The sequence below is a fragment of the Dermacentor silvarum genome, chromosome 5, assembly GCF_013339745.2.
Source record: "Dermacentor silvarum isolate Dsil-2018 chromosome 5, BIME_Dsil_1.4, whole genome shotgun sequence".
In the NCBI taxonomy this organism is placed as follows: Eukaryota; Metazoa; Arthropoda; class Arachnida; order Ixodida; family Ixodidae; genus Dermacentor; species Dermacentor silvarum.
This window is the reverse complement of record NC_051158.1, coordinates 9,527,696-9,541,875: the sequence shown is the minus strand read 5'-3', so window position 1 is coordinate 9,541,875 and position 14,180 is coordinate 9,527,696. Positions and strand designations below refer to the sequence as shown.

Here is a 14,180-nt window from a genome sequence, read left to right as displayed (position 1 = left end):
AACGCTTCGGTTGAATACATTGGCAGCCACTTATTAAGGGGAAATGCTCCTCGAAACAACTTTATAAAAGTATTTCTGCGAGAGATTTGAAAAAAAAACTGCATAGAGTATTATATGTAGATTGCAAATATGCCAGTGGTTTTGGGGTAGCTGGTATATTTTTTTTAGTTGTGTCCTACACAGTTGCAAAGTATGTGCGGGCACTTTATTGTACATAAAAGTTTCACAAGATTCATCAAGCTGTATTTTATTTAGCTCATTGTAGACCGCAAAGTGCCGATATCTACCCAAACCGCATGTAAAATTACTGAAATTATGCAAAAAAATTCATCGTCATCGTCAGCCTTTATTTATGTCCACTGCAGGATGAAGGCCTCTCCCTGTGATCTCCAATTACCCCTGTCTTGCGCTAGCTGAACTTGCGCCTGCAAATTTCCTAACTTCATCGCCCCACCTAGTTTTTTGCCGTCCTTGACTGCGCTTCCCTTCTCTTGGTATCCATTCTGTAACTCTAATGGTCCACCGGTTATCCATCCTACGCATTCCATTGCAATTTCAAGTAGATATTATCATTCTACATATCTTGAAGAGTATGTATGCGAAATTTCGTTAGTATCTGACAACTGTAAGTGCACAAGGTTATTCTAATGAGATTGTGAAAAAATTATTAAAGTGTACTGAGCTTTACTTGCCTAGTCCCACTAAGTTTACATGTTATTTGGATGGATATCGGCACTTTGCCATCTACAAAGAGCTAAGTTAGCTACAGCACAGTGCTTTTTGTGAAAATTTAATACAGAAGAAAGTGCCCGCAAAGATCACTATATATTGTGCCATTGTTTAAGACATAACTGAACAAATGTAGCAGCTAAACAAAAATAACGTATACGAAATCAGCTTGAAGAACTCTCTACTTGGCTTAATTTTCAAACCTCTAGTACAAAAAAAAACATTTCGAGTAGCATCCCCCTTGAACACGATTTAATAAACAAAACGTGTCCCTTGCTATAGTCACCTATAACATAGCGACACAAAGTTGAAGGCAAGTCCTCTTGTCTAAGCGACTCTGGGCTGTCTTCTCTTGGGCTGCTGTTAAACACTGAGTTTTCTTGCATTCTCCAGAAGTGCAATACTAAAAATTTTGAATGTGCCCTAACAGGGGGAAAAAAAGTTTCCTGAAAGCCAGATAAGACTATCACTTTGTTCGACATTTACATGTTGAATCCATATCTCTGTTTTGTATTTTGTACTGAGTGTTTCAGCGGTGACTGCCTCTAATTATTGAACATAACTTCTTCAAGACAGTGTGTCAATTTTTTCTAACAAAAATTTAATGCAGTGGCAGGCATTAGAATTACAGTACTCAAGAATTTTTGCTTTGTAAGAAATAGACTAGTGCCAGTTATGAGAAACACATCCCCAAAAGCAATGAGAGATTAGATTTCTGTTCCACACAGAATCGTGCAACAGGGCTTACAAAAGGCTTTGTGGCAAAATAATATCTGAAAAAGCAAAGAATGCTCCACCAAGTATGGTAACAAATATTTAAGGGCTGCCAGTCTGAGTTCTCTTGCAAACTAACCATACGTTCAGCACTGACTAGCCCCAATAGTGCAATGTCAGCATTCTGCTGAAGTTGTTTACTTGCTGAAATGATTCTACTTTAATTATTGTGATCTTGTTTAGAAAGACGTTGGCAATTATCACGCACTTGTAATCTGTCATTTTTTAAATATTTTCCAATTATTTTTTCAGCCTATCATTCTTGGTAATAGAGATATTCATTGCAGAAAGAGCTAGTACATTGTATTTAATTATAAAGGTACTAGTCATTCGTAGATTTTTTGTCTTCAGCATTTGTTCTGTCCCACAACTGTTTCTTGAAATCTGAAATAATGTACTCTCCTCCTCAGCAATGTACAGTGAAATCTGTAAGTATGTATTGTTTAAAATACTGCTGATAGACCAGATTGTTAGGCTATTTGTTATTATAAATTATAACGTTGATAGTGTAGGACCATAACAGGATTGGCGTTGATTCACAACTGTGACCAGCGACATCCACACAGCTGTACCATACAATGTGCATGTGCTCAGAAGAGCTGAACACCACAGATGAAAAGTAATGACCACTCAAGGCTTTTACTCGTTGCGTGTCATCTTTTAAAGCAGAATATTCGCCAGATGTAATTTATCCTCAGTAAATACATAAATCAGTTATGTGAGGTGTCTTTTTATGTTGCAAGTGCAAAGTTTTTGTGATCGTGCTTGTTTTTATTTTGTTTCCTTTGTGAGCATGAGTGATGTAGGTTGCTTCGAGGCATATTCTAAATGTAGGTTGCCTCGAGGCATATTCTAAAGACTGTTTCTTTATCACTGCGAGTCACCAAAGTTAGTTTACACATAACTTTCCCGGTTACTAATATCGCAGGCTTCACGTTTAATTTTCTTATGTTTGATGTTATGTTTATCTACCAAGTTATTTTGTCGTACTTGGAAACATATTCACCCATTGCACAGTGGGCACCCAAATTATGAATATCTATTCTTTCTTTCTACCTTGCTCTGGTGTTTTCTTAGCTTAGCATTGGTGCAATGGCCTGTCTGCACCTGTAAGAAAGTAACAAAGTGGCTCAAGTTAAACGTCGACGAAAAGATAAAGATACCAAGCCGTATATTCAAAAGTTTTTATGCAATTTTTAAAAATGTGACATCCCAATATGGTGTGAGAGTTGCTTTCGGCATCAAATGAACTGCGTAGCATATTTGCTAGAGTACACAACAAAGCAAAAAGTCACTCTGGGTAGGAGTGGCAGTGGAAAGTTCAGCACAGAAAATGTTTTATTTCACGCACCATTAATATTTATCTTGCCCTGTTGTGTGGGAACGCATATGTTGAGTAGACCGGCCTTCGCACCAATGTTACCCTAAGGGGACACCAGAGAAAGGTAGAAATCAAAAACATATATTCACACTTGGCTGCCTACTGTGCATGTGGATGTTTCACTGTACAAAATACTACTGGTGGTAGGTAATCACAAAGACAAAAGAATGAAAGATTAGAGTCATGTGTCAGTCAACCTTCGGTGACCTCCAGTGTTCATAAATACCCCTTTTTTTTGTATGTGCCAAGCCATAGGGAAGCTTTACGTAACTCAGTCATGCTTGCCAAGTTAAAAATCAGAACAAGAAAAATCACACGAACTTTATATGAGTGACATGCAAAGGTGGCACTGCATTTACTGCTTACTGAGGGTATATTACAGCCGGTACCTAATCTACTCTTTCAGGGTGACTTGTGATGAGTAAAAGAAGCCTTCCTCACGTCTCTACTTTCTCCATGTGTCTTTTGGCTCTTCATGCACCATGTGTATTGTATTGTTACATCTGCATGTGTGTAGCTGGGTACAGTTTAGTTATCACCTGGTCTGCTTCCTTCCTTGTCCTCTTCATTCATGCGCTATCTTTGTTGTAACAAAATACAGATACCTGTGCTACATATTTCTCCAGCGTGTTTGCTTTAGGGCAAGTCTTGTATTAGTGCTTATTGCCATCAGTGAAATTGTTGGTGTCTTAAGAAACATAGTCTTAAAAAAACATGTTTATGTCAATTTTAATAAAATGTATAGCTTAAATATTGCTGTATGTTTTCTGTAATATTGTCAGTTATTAAGTTTTTTATGCACTGTTGCAGATTGTATGAAAGAATAAAATTGATGCACAACTTTTTAATATGGTGTTTTCCAGATCAATTTTCAACTCAAGCTAAGAAACATGCATGAGTTGTGTGGGAAAAGGGCCAACAAGAGTACCATAAGGTAAGACAGCTGTTTTTACTGTTAAATTGGATTATCGATTGCCAACCAGTTGCTGTCTGCAATTTGTAGTGCATAGATTATGTAATCTAAGTTGAAATATTGTTCTTATTGCACTTCGTTATCTGGTTCTCCTTTTTGCACCAGTGTAGCCTCACAGCCGTTATATTTATGTGTACTTCATTTGCATAGGAGGTTAAATTAAAGGGCCCCTGAAACGGTTCGGACAACTTTTGTACACGTATTCGTGACTTCCTTTAGCGCAGCTCAGTTTGAGTATGAAGGGAAAAAGGGACAGGTGACAGGGCGAGCGCTAACTTCCACCAGTTGGAAGTTGGCGCTCACCCTGTCACCTGTCCCCTTTTCCCTTCATACTCAAACTGAGCTGCGCTAAAGGAAATCACGAACACGATGCACCAACTTGCCCAATCTGCAGTACTTTTGTACACGTGTAGGGTACAGCTACAATAAAACATTCGCCTTACAATTTACGACAAGCGTCTCATATTAAGAGAGCTACGGACGATTACAAGTTGCCCTCTTCCCTAGCCATGAATTTCCTCCTCAACTCGTTCGCCGAGTGATCGGGGCTAATCTCCGCTTTCGCTAGCTCTACTTCATGTTGTGACGTACGTTGTGGTCTACTTCCGGTTGTTTTCAAGCCAGCGCGCGAAGGCTCTCCAACCTCTCCAGTAGCCTCCCGGCCGTCGATCCCCAGCGAGAGCGATCAAGCAGCGTGCGTTGCGAGCGTTCTGTCGCAGCGCCGAGCGTGTCCAGTATTCCCGGTAACCACAGGTGAGCTGGGTGTTTTGACGGATAGCCAGAGGCGTAAACTAAAACCTCTCCATACCGCTGTGATGAAGGATCTTCGTAAACGTACCTGAGCGGCCTGATCGGCATGCATGGTCAAGCCATCTGGTGGCGCAGAGCTTAATTAGCCAAAACTAAGTGTAAAACATTTTAAACATATAAAAAGACAACGTGTTCAAGATTACGCTCCTGCCAAAAATTTGAGCCAGCAGCTAAGTAGAAAAAACTTGGTTACTGCTATATTAGCTGTGTGTTTGGTTGAGCTTTGTGCCGCAGGTGGCTGCACCGTGCAAGCAGTTCATGTTTGCCCCTCCATTCATCACGTAAAACGCGGTAACATGGCCAGTACACTTGCGTTTGCGTTTACCTGAATACCAGACAAGCTAAATTTTATTGTATCACGTGTGTTGTTTATTGTCACGTGAAGTGACGGCCGCAAACACGTAGATTCTGGCGCCGTTTGGATACCGTCAGTCCAATGCGCTGCAGCCACTCCGCTCGTCTGCTGCCTTGCAGCGGGGCACGATGTCGCAGCTTGACATGTTGCCGATAGCTACGTTTGCAGCCCACAACGCGAGGGCGAACCATGGTGCTTGCGAAAAGAAAGAACAAGACCAACACTGACCGCGCAGCTCTCGTCAACACGGAGCACGTTTTAACACAAGCAGTCGACACTTGCTGTGTTCCGGAAGTGCTTTTAGTGTAGTGATACATGTCCTTGTGCATTCTCTTTGTTACTTTATTTTTATATAAACAAATTAACTAACATCTAAATTATCACGAACAACATTTGTTCACCATAATGTTGGAAAAATTATCGATGACGCGCCCTGGGCAGCCAATCGGATAGCTGGCCCAGTGACGTGTTTTGGGCAAATCGCGTCACTTGGCCACAAAACTCAGCAGCTTGGGATGCTGCGATCGGTAGCGATGTACCTTTTTAAAGTGTGTAATAAATTACACTCTTTACGTGGAGCGCTTAGATGCGTCAATTAATGATCAGAAGGACCTACTCTAACGACTCAGTACGTTTGTACAGAATCGTTTCAGGGTCCCTTTAAGCTCTAAATAAAAATACGTCTGTGAGAAGAGTCAAATGGGTTTAGCTTAAGAACCTTTTGACTTGTGTTGGGGTGAATTGAACTTTTGCATGAGTGACATACTATTTTGGGGTGTCATTATGGTTCAGAGTGACATTGCAGTGACACATGCAGCTGCAAGATGCATATTGGGTGTTTCTTGAAAACTGTTTTGCTTGGTTGGCCATTGATTCCAGTTTAATAGTAAAGAGAACTGTCTTGTGTACATGGTGATTCTCTGCTTACTGATACATTTGACACTTGAAGGCAATAACAAAGTGTTGAAATATTCTCTTTGTTGCTAACCTGCCACGTGCTTCTTAGCAGATTAGCTATGGATTCGTTATTATTCTATGTTGTCTTTTCACAATAGTAACTTTGCGCTGTCAGCAAAAGTTTTTGACTCATTTTGAAAAGTGGCTCGACACTGCCAGCGAAGGGTCGAATGACTTAAATGGATTAGTTAGTTTACTCTATTTTCAAGAGTCCTGCACCACGCACTAGGGGTAATGCGACACACACTAATGGAGTCATCAGACTCGTCAAGAATAGTTACCTGACTCCTTCAGCAGTGGTCATGTGACGCTTTATCTTGAGTCGTCTTACTTATCTAGAATAGTTAATAGACTCCCTAAGTAGTAGTCTTGCAACCCTTTTGAAAGGGTCCAGGAGACTACTAGAAAAGAGTGTTGCGTGAGGAGTTAAGTAACCACCTTGTATACATCACAGATAGTCTTTGGACTCTCTGGCGAAAGAGAGTTCGGGTGTCTCTCCCAAAGTGTGTCATATATGTGGCGAGTCCGGACCCCGCGAAAAGAGTAAGGGATAGTCTTTTTTTTTTGTCTTAGTGCGAATTTGAAAAAAAATGTCACAGTTTCGCCCTCAGGGCGAAGCAATGAATGCGATAGCAACACAGCAAGAGCGTGTATCATTGCGCGCAAAACGACATGGACACAAGAGGGAACACGTATAACACACACGAAGCTTCGTGTGTGTTATACGTGTTCCCTCTTGTGTCCATGTCGTTTAGCGCGCAATGATACACGGTCTTAATGGAAAACCAACAAGCCCAAGTGAAAACCCTACAGCAACACAGCAATGTCATACGAAGTAAGGTGAGCGGCTTTGGTAGCAATATGAATTGTAGTAAACATGAGCTGATTAAGTAAGCAGGTGTGCTGCGGCGTAAGTAGACCGACATGAAGAGAGACTCGATGACCACGAGAAGGCGCGTGTGAAACGGTGGTGTTGATGAGAAGCGCTGCCCGTGGGCAGCGCGTGCGAAGGGACAAACCTGTAGCGCTGCACTGCCGATCCGGGCAGCATTGCATGTGTAGCGTGCGTTGGAAAATGTGGCCCGACTATTACTAACTGTGGTGTGAGCGCGCACAAACAAACACGAATAGATCACACTGAATGACTGTAGACAACGACTGTCAAAACGCTGGCAGCAAGCGCATATACGCCGCAGCGGGCGAAGGTACGTGCGGTCTATCGGTTCAACGGAAACTGAGCGGCGAATGCACAGCGCATAAAGGTCAGAGCCGTGTAGAGATAAGAGACGGTGCGAGCTAGCGACGAGCGCGGTTGTTGGCAGAGTAAAAATGCCCCCCCCCCCCCCCCCCCCCGCTCCCTCCGGCGCTCGCTTCCCGCTTCCTTGCTTGCGCGTGGAAGATTGAGTTCGTTCGCTCTCCGTGACAGCGTGCGTCCCCGCACGCTTCCGCTCGGGCATACGGCGCGCGGCGAAGATTTTATCTATACGGAACCTCACGGCGACGGCGACGCCGACGGCAGAAATCCGGTGGAAGTGTCCATATAATTGCTATCGCAATAAAAAAAAGACACTTTTCTTTCTCGTGTAGCAGCGCGCCGCCAAAATGACACTCAGTGCGCTGAAGTGCGCTCGTTCAAAGTGCACTTTACTTTGCCCGTGTGGCACGGGTATTAGCCGCGAAAACACAGGGAGGGTGGACCCGCCGCAGATGGCTTTCAAGATACAGCCACGCGGGCGGGGGCTCGCGGTGCAGACGCACCCCACCCCCGAGCGGCCTCAGTAAAGCGCAGCCCCTCCACCTTCCTAACCTCCCTTACACATCTCTCTGTCGGGAGGTCCTATCAGAGAGGTGAATGAGCTCAGGATTCTGGGCCTGTTCATTCCTCATTCACCACAGACTCCGACCGGACTCCACTATTGCGAAACTCAAGAGAGTAGGCGAACAGGTAGGGCGCAGGATCCACCGTGTTTCCAACAAGCGGGGCGGTCTGCGAGGCAGGAACGCGCTTCGGCTAGCCCATGCCTTCGTGACTAGCCGGATCCTCTACGCCGTGCCATACCTTCGCACTACTAAGCAAGAAGACGAGCGAATAGACGCCATCATCCGCAAAGCAACTAAGCGAGCCCTGGATCTCCCGGTGACTACCTCTAATGCAAAACTCAAGGCGCTGGGGGTGCTCAACTCCTACCAGGAGTTGCGGGAGGCCCACCTCGTGGACCAATACACGCGGCTCATGCAGACAGCCCCCGGGCGCCGCCTGCTCAACCGCTTACACATCCAACACGCTTGCACTCCAAAGGAGGCGGAGCGTATTCCAGAACTGTGGTGCCATATGCTCTGGGTCTCTCCGCTCCCTCGTAATATGGACACCGACACGCACGAAAGCAGACAACATGCGCGGGCTCGGGCGTTTGAGAGACAACGCGGTTCCCGACCTGGTGTATACTATGTAGACGTAGCAGGGCTGTCGCCCGCGGGATTTTACACGGCCGCCGTCTATCACCGGGAAAAGCACGTTGATGGGCTCTCCTTCCGAGCCCAAAAGTCAGCGCGAGCTGAGGAAGTAGCGATAGCACTTGCTGCCGTGCCGCGGACCCCAATTCGAGAATCATCATCACGGACTTCCGTAAAGCATGTGATCATTACTTGAAAGGGGAGATCTAAAAAAAAAGGAGGTCAAATTCTAAGGCGGGCTGCCATTGACCCAACACCGAAACGTATTATTTGGGCTCCTGGCCTCCAGGGCTTACGAGGTAATGAGGCCGCTGACGCGGCTGCCCGAGCGCTTACCCACCGGGCTCCTCACCCTAGCTCTTCTAGCTCGGAGGCAAACCTACCACTGCTGCGGTTCAGGGAAATTATAAGACATTATAGCGATAACCACCGCCTTTTCCCGACTCCTGCAAAGGGGCTGAGCAAGGCGGAGGAGCGAACTTTAAGGCGCCCGTAGACAGGTACTTTACTCTGTCCTGCAATCATCAAACATTTCGATCCCTACATGGATCGGCGGTGCCCGCACTGTGGGGAGACCTGTGATATCTCCCACATGGTGTGGGCATGTACTAAAAATCCCCACCTCCCCCCTACCCCTTCCAGAGAGGCATGGGAGACTGCCCTCCTCAACTGCTCCTCGCTGGAGTCCCAACGGGCTCTGGTGAAACGGGCGCAAGACGGGGCCTCGTCATGCGGTGTCCCGGACTAGGGACGCCGACCATGTAGCGGGGCACTCTGTGGCCCCCAAACTCTCTCTATTAGAGAAAGAAAAGTTTTTCACCACCACCACCCTCCGGAGCATTGTGCGCGACTGGAAGATTGCATGCTGTCTTCCTGCTTCCCGCCCTTGCGTGCGCGAGCCGCGATTGCCGGCTCACCGTCGCACGCTTTCACTAGCACACACATACAGCATACGGCGCGCGGCGACGATTTTATCGCCCTTGGACCCTTATCGCCCTTGGAACCTCAAGGTGACGATGACAACAGAAATCCTTTTGGAGTGTCCATATATAATTTCTATCGCAATAATAGGTATTTCGTGAACCTTTCTAGAAGTATGATTGCACAGAACAATCTTAACGATGTTCCTTGGGCACTGGATACTACATTTCTTAGCTATGTTGATGGTTGCGAAATAATGGCGACTTCAAGAGCTGAATAGTACAACAGCATCCGACATCGATGGTTTAAAAATGAAGCATATCGCTTAAATCTTTGACTTAAGCTTACCCTACGTTACGCACATAATGAACCTATGCATCTCCGATGCAGTGTTCCAAGGTCGTATGCAAGTCGCGCGTGTGTCGGTGCTTTTTAAAAAGGCGATAGGCATAATTGCGGCACTTATACGCCAATATCGGTTTTGCCAATATTTTAAAAGTTATTAGAAAGTTATTGGAGAAGGTTATTCACAGACATTTAGTTTCCTTCGAAAAAGAACTTCACATACTAACTGACTCACAATTCGCTATCCGAAAACACTTTATCAACGGTGCTTGCACTGCTACAACAAAAAGAATACGTATTAAGAGAGCTTGAAAAAAAAAATTAGTAGCCCTTCCCCTATCCAGAAAATGGGGGTAAGCGAAGTTTGTCGTGTATTTCTTCTGTGTTCCTCCGAATGAATTGCACTGACCAGTACCAAGTTGTGCTCGAACCACAACCGGTCACACGCACTGCAGCTGGCTTTGAAGTTCCGGTTGAGAAACTCGCTTTGAAACCTGGCCGTCGCGCCCGGGAAGTTGGCGCTAGCTTGCCGAGTGAGTGAAAAACATTTATTGTCGCTATATACAAAGAGAGTTTGGGACGAGCCAGAAGGGCCCGCCCCGTACAAAGTCTAGGAGGGGTTCCTATTCCGGGACCCCTGTGGCTTTTGCGGCAGCCCGGGCTCGGTCTACCAGGGCACGTTGGTCCTGTATGGTCGAGCAGCCGAGCAAGGCAGCCTCCCAGCTCTCTCGGGAAGGATGGGGGTGGGGGAGGTAGGCCGGGTTGTTGGGGCATGCCCATACCATGTGGTAGGTGTCCGCGGACACGTTCCCACAGTGCGGGCACTCGCCTGAAAAAGCTGAATTAAAATGCTTCAGTACTGCCGGGCACAGTACTGTGTTGGTATAGAGGCGCAAGAGCCAGCGCTCCTCTGCCTTCGTGAGGCCTTTACACGGGGGAGGATACCGGCCGTGAGAAGATTGGTAGAAAATAGAAATTTGCCGGAAATTAATAGCCGAATTGAAATCCTGGTCCTCTATATGCGACGGATGACGCGATGCCCGGTAGTTAAGCGCGCGGGCGGTAGCGTCTGCTACCTTATTTCCCTCGATTCCCGCATGTGCTGGGGCCCAGATGACGGTTCGCCGGGTCGCGTAACCCTGGTACTCACATCTGTGAAGAATTTTAAAGGCACGATACGGAATGCGTCCCTGCTGCAGGTTGCGACAGGCTTCCCTAGAGTCGGTGATGATGACTCGGGAATTGCTGGATCCGCGGCGGCTAGCTTGATGGCGACTTCCTCCGCGTGTGTTATGTTAGGGGCACGGAAAGTGAGGCCCTGTACTGGTTCATTTTGTTGGATGACAGCTGCCGTATACCAGCCCCCGTGGTGCGGTCCAGCTGCATCGGTGTAGAATACCCCCGGCCGGGTGCCGTATCGCTCGGAAATAGACGCCGCACGCGCGAGGCGGCGGCCATCGTGGGCATCCTTGGTCATGTTGCTGGGGAGGGGTCGTACCTGTAGTGCGAAGCGCCAGGTTTCAGGCAAGGAGACCCGCTCCTCCCGTTGAGTTGTGTAAGCGGGTCAGAAGGCGGCTACCCGCTGTTGTTTTGCCTAACCGCAAGTATTCATTGTTGAGATGCGCCTCACGGAGCTCCCCAAAGGTGTTCGTCATTCCTAACTCGAGGAGACGTTGATTGAACGTAGTGATGGGGAGATCGAGGGCTCTCTTGTAGAGTTTGCGGAGAATCACTTCGAGTGCGTTCTCATCGCATTTGCGCAGGTGAAGGTACGGTGCCGAGTACAGGATCCGGCTGGTCACGAACGCATTCGCCCAGCCGCAGGGCATCTTTGCATCGTAATCCCCCCCCCCCCCCCCCCCCCCGTTTGTTAGAAACCCGGCGGACCATGCGGCCCACTTGGTCCCCCACCTTGCGGAGCTTTTGGAGAGTTGTATCAATCTTGCGGTTCCGGTGAATAAAGAGTCCCAATACTCGTATCTCCTCGTGTTCGGGGATTGGACCGCTAAGCAGGGAGAGGGCGATTTTGGCTGTGCATTTCGGATTGGGCCGAAGATGCACGAATTCCGATTTGCTCGGGGAGCATTCAAGACCGCAGTGGCGTGCGTATTCGTCCACAATAGACGCCGCTTGCTGCAGGCTGGTCTCGATGTCTCCTACCGAACCATGTGTTGCCCACAGAGTGATGTCGTCGGCGTACAGAGCGTGCTGCACGCCGGGGACCGCACTCAGTAGGGTAGGGAGCCTGACCATGGCCAAGTTGAAGAGGAGTGGTGAGAGAACCGCTTCCTGTGGCATCCCTCGCGTAACAAACTGGTACGGGCCATGTTCTGAGTGTTGCAGACGAATGTAGGATTGCCGATCCGTCAGGAATTGTCGGATGTATCGAAATGTGTTGTATCCACAGTCTGTTTGGGACAGGTGTGTAAGGATGATCTCGTGGGTCACGTTGTCAAACGCCCCCTTTAAGTCCAAGGCAAGAACTACCTTATCGTCGCTGGGGTGTTCGACCGGAGCCAGGATCTCCCGATGGAGTTGGAGCAGAACATCTTGTGCGGACCGGTGTGGGCGGAAGCCGTACATAGTGTCTGCGAAGGTGTTCTGTATTTCGAGGTAGGTCGACAATCGGTCGCGGACCATGGTCTCCATTAACTTTCCCACACAAGAGGTAAGGGAGATGGGCCGGAGATTGTTTATATTAATGGCTTTACCTGGTTGGGGAATGAAAGTAACGAGTGCAGTTTTCCAATCCACCGGGAGAGGCACTTCTCCCTCCCAGATGGCATTAAAATACTCAAGCAGCTGCATGCACGCGGGATCAGGGAGGTTAGCTAATAGCTTTACCGTCACCTTATCCCTGCCTGGAGCTGTCCCTCTCTTCATTTTTGCCAGGACCGCTTTGAGGTCGTGAAGTTGGAACGGACGATCCAGCTCCGTGTTCTCGGAGCCTGCATACGAGTACGCCGAGCCGCGAGAATCCTGGTTCGTGCAGAGGTACTTAGCGCGAAGAACTTCAGCCATTTTGGCTGTGTCTCCATCGAACGCATGAATTGCTCTCTGAAGGTGCTTTTGGGTCTCAGTGCGAGTTTCGGCGGGATCAATGAGGGTGCGGAAAAGGCGCCACGTATTCCGGTTCCACATTTATCGAGCAGCGGTGTTGCATCGGTCTACCCAGTTTTAGTCGGCGAGTTGGGTAGCATACTCTGCCGCCTGCTGAGTAAGCTTTGCGATGCGAATTTTGAGCTTGCGATTATGCTTCTGCCGGCGCCATCGGCGGACGAGGCTATGCCGGGCTTCCCAGAGGTGCAGGAGGTGGTTATCCACCGCCGGGTTCGCCTCCGAGAGCTGAACCTGGTGTTCAACGACATGAAGCTGGGAGATGAGATGCTGCGACCAGATGGCATATCCTTGGTCGGCAATAGATGCAGGGTTCTCATACGTGGACCGAAAACTAGTCCAGTCTGGGAGGTTTGCTTTGTGAAAGGAACGCGTGAGGGGTTTGGTTCTGATTGTGGTTACTAATATGCAGTGGTCGCTACCGAGGGCTTCCTCGGTATTGTGCCAATCTGCATAACGAATGTTTTTAGTGAAGGTAAGGTCCGGGCACGTGTCCCGTGCCACGGAGTTACCTATGCGTGTAGGTTGCGCAGGGTCAGTATGAAGAGTAAGGCCCAGCGTTGACACAAGTTCCGCCAGCTTGTGTCCGCGTTTCTCTTCACGCTTATATCCCCATAACGGGCTGGGGGCGTTAAAGTCCCCAACAATTATGAGGGGTTCCCTTTTGGCCACCTTAAGCGCACGACTAAAAAGATCGGCGAAAGTGACGTTGGGCAGTTTGGGGGAACTGTATACATTGAGTGCGTGTAGTGGGGGGTCCTGTTTCCGAAGAGGAAGGAGCGTTACCATCACGTACGAAAAAGCCGCGTTGTAATCCAGATCTACTGGGGAAGCCGTATAGTTCTTATGTACACATAGGCAACTCTGTGCGTCCCGCTGATATACCGAATAACTAGGAAGCGTGGCGCCGTCCCCCGACTCCTGGAGGGCCACAACAGCGGGCAAGTCTGGGAGGGTTGTTAAGAGGAGCCGCAGGTCTGCACGCTTAGTGCGCGCCTTAAAGCCCCTGCAGTTCCACTGTAGAATTGAAACTGAAAGTGATTTGCCTCGTGAGTGCCTGCGTGGCTTAGGGTTGCCCGGCATGGTGTTCACTTTGATTTTGATTCGATGACGGGAGGAGAATGGTAGAGTCGGATGTCCCGACGCCCATGAGGGCCTGCACATTAGGCGTACCGGGGGTGGGTTCCTTGTCGGCCAGAGTCATCTGTGGTCGGTCGACTTTCATATTGGGGCTCACTATACGCTTGAGTGGCCCGGACTGTCTGATCGAAGATGTCGGTTTGATTACGTGCGCTGCTATGAGACACGGAATTTTGTCAATGGCTGCCTTAAGAGCAGCGGTGACTTGCGCCTCTAGGGCGTTA

The 14,180-nt window shown here is 48.0% G+C and overlaps 1 protein-coding gene across 1 annotated transcript; it reads right to left on the bottom strand.

Moving 5' to 3' along the window:
• Nucleotides 1-10,771: 10,771 nt before the first annotated feature.
• LOC125945413 (uncharacterized) lies at nt 10,772-12,339 on the bottom strand. Its single transcript, XM_049667161.1, has 2 exons — nt 11,599-12,339; nt 10,772-11,197 (listed from the first exon to the last, which is right to left on the bottom strand). Exons 1-2 carry the CDS (start codon nt 12,337-12,339, stop codon nt 10,772-10,774), a joined length of 1,167 nt encoding a protein of 388 aa, XP_049523118.1.
• Nucleotides 12,340-14,180: the final 1,841 nt, after the last annotated feature.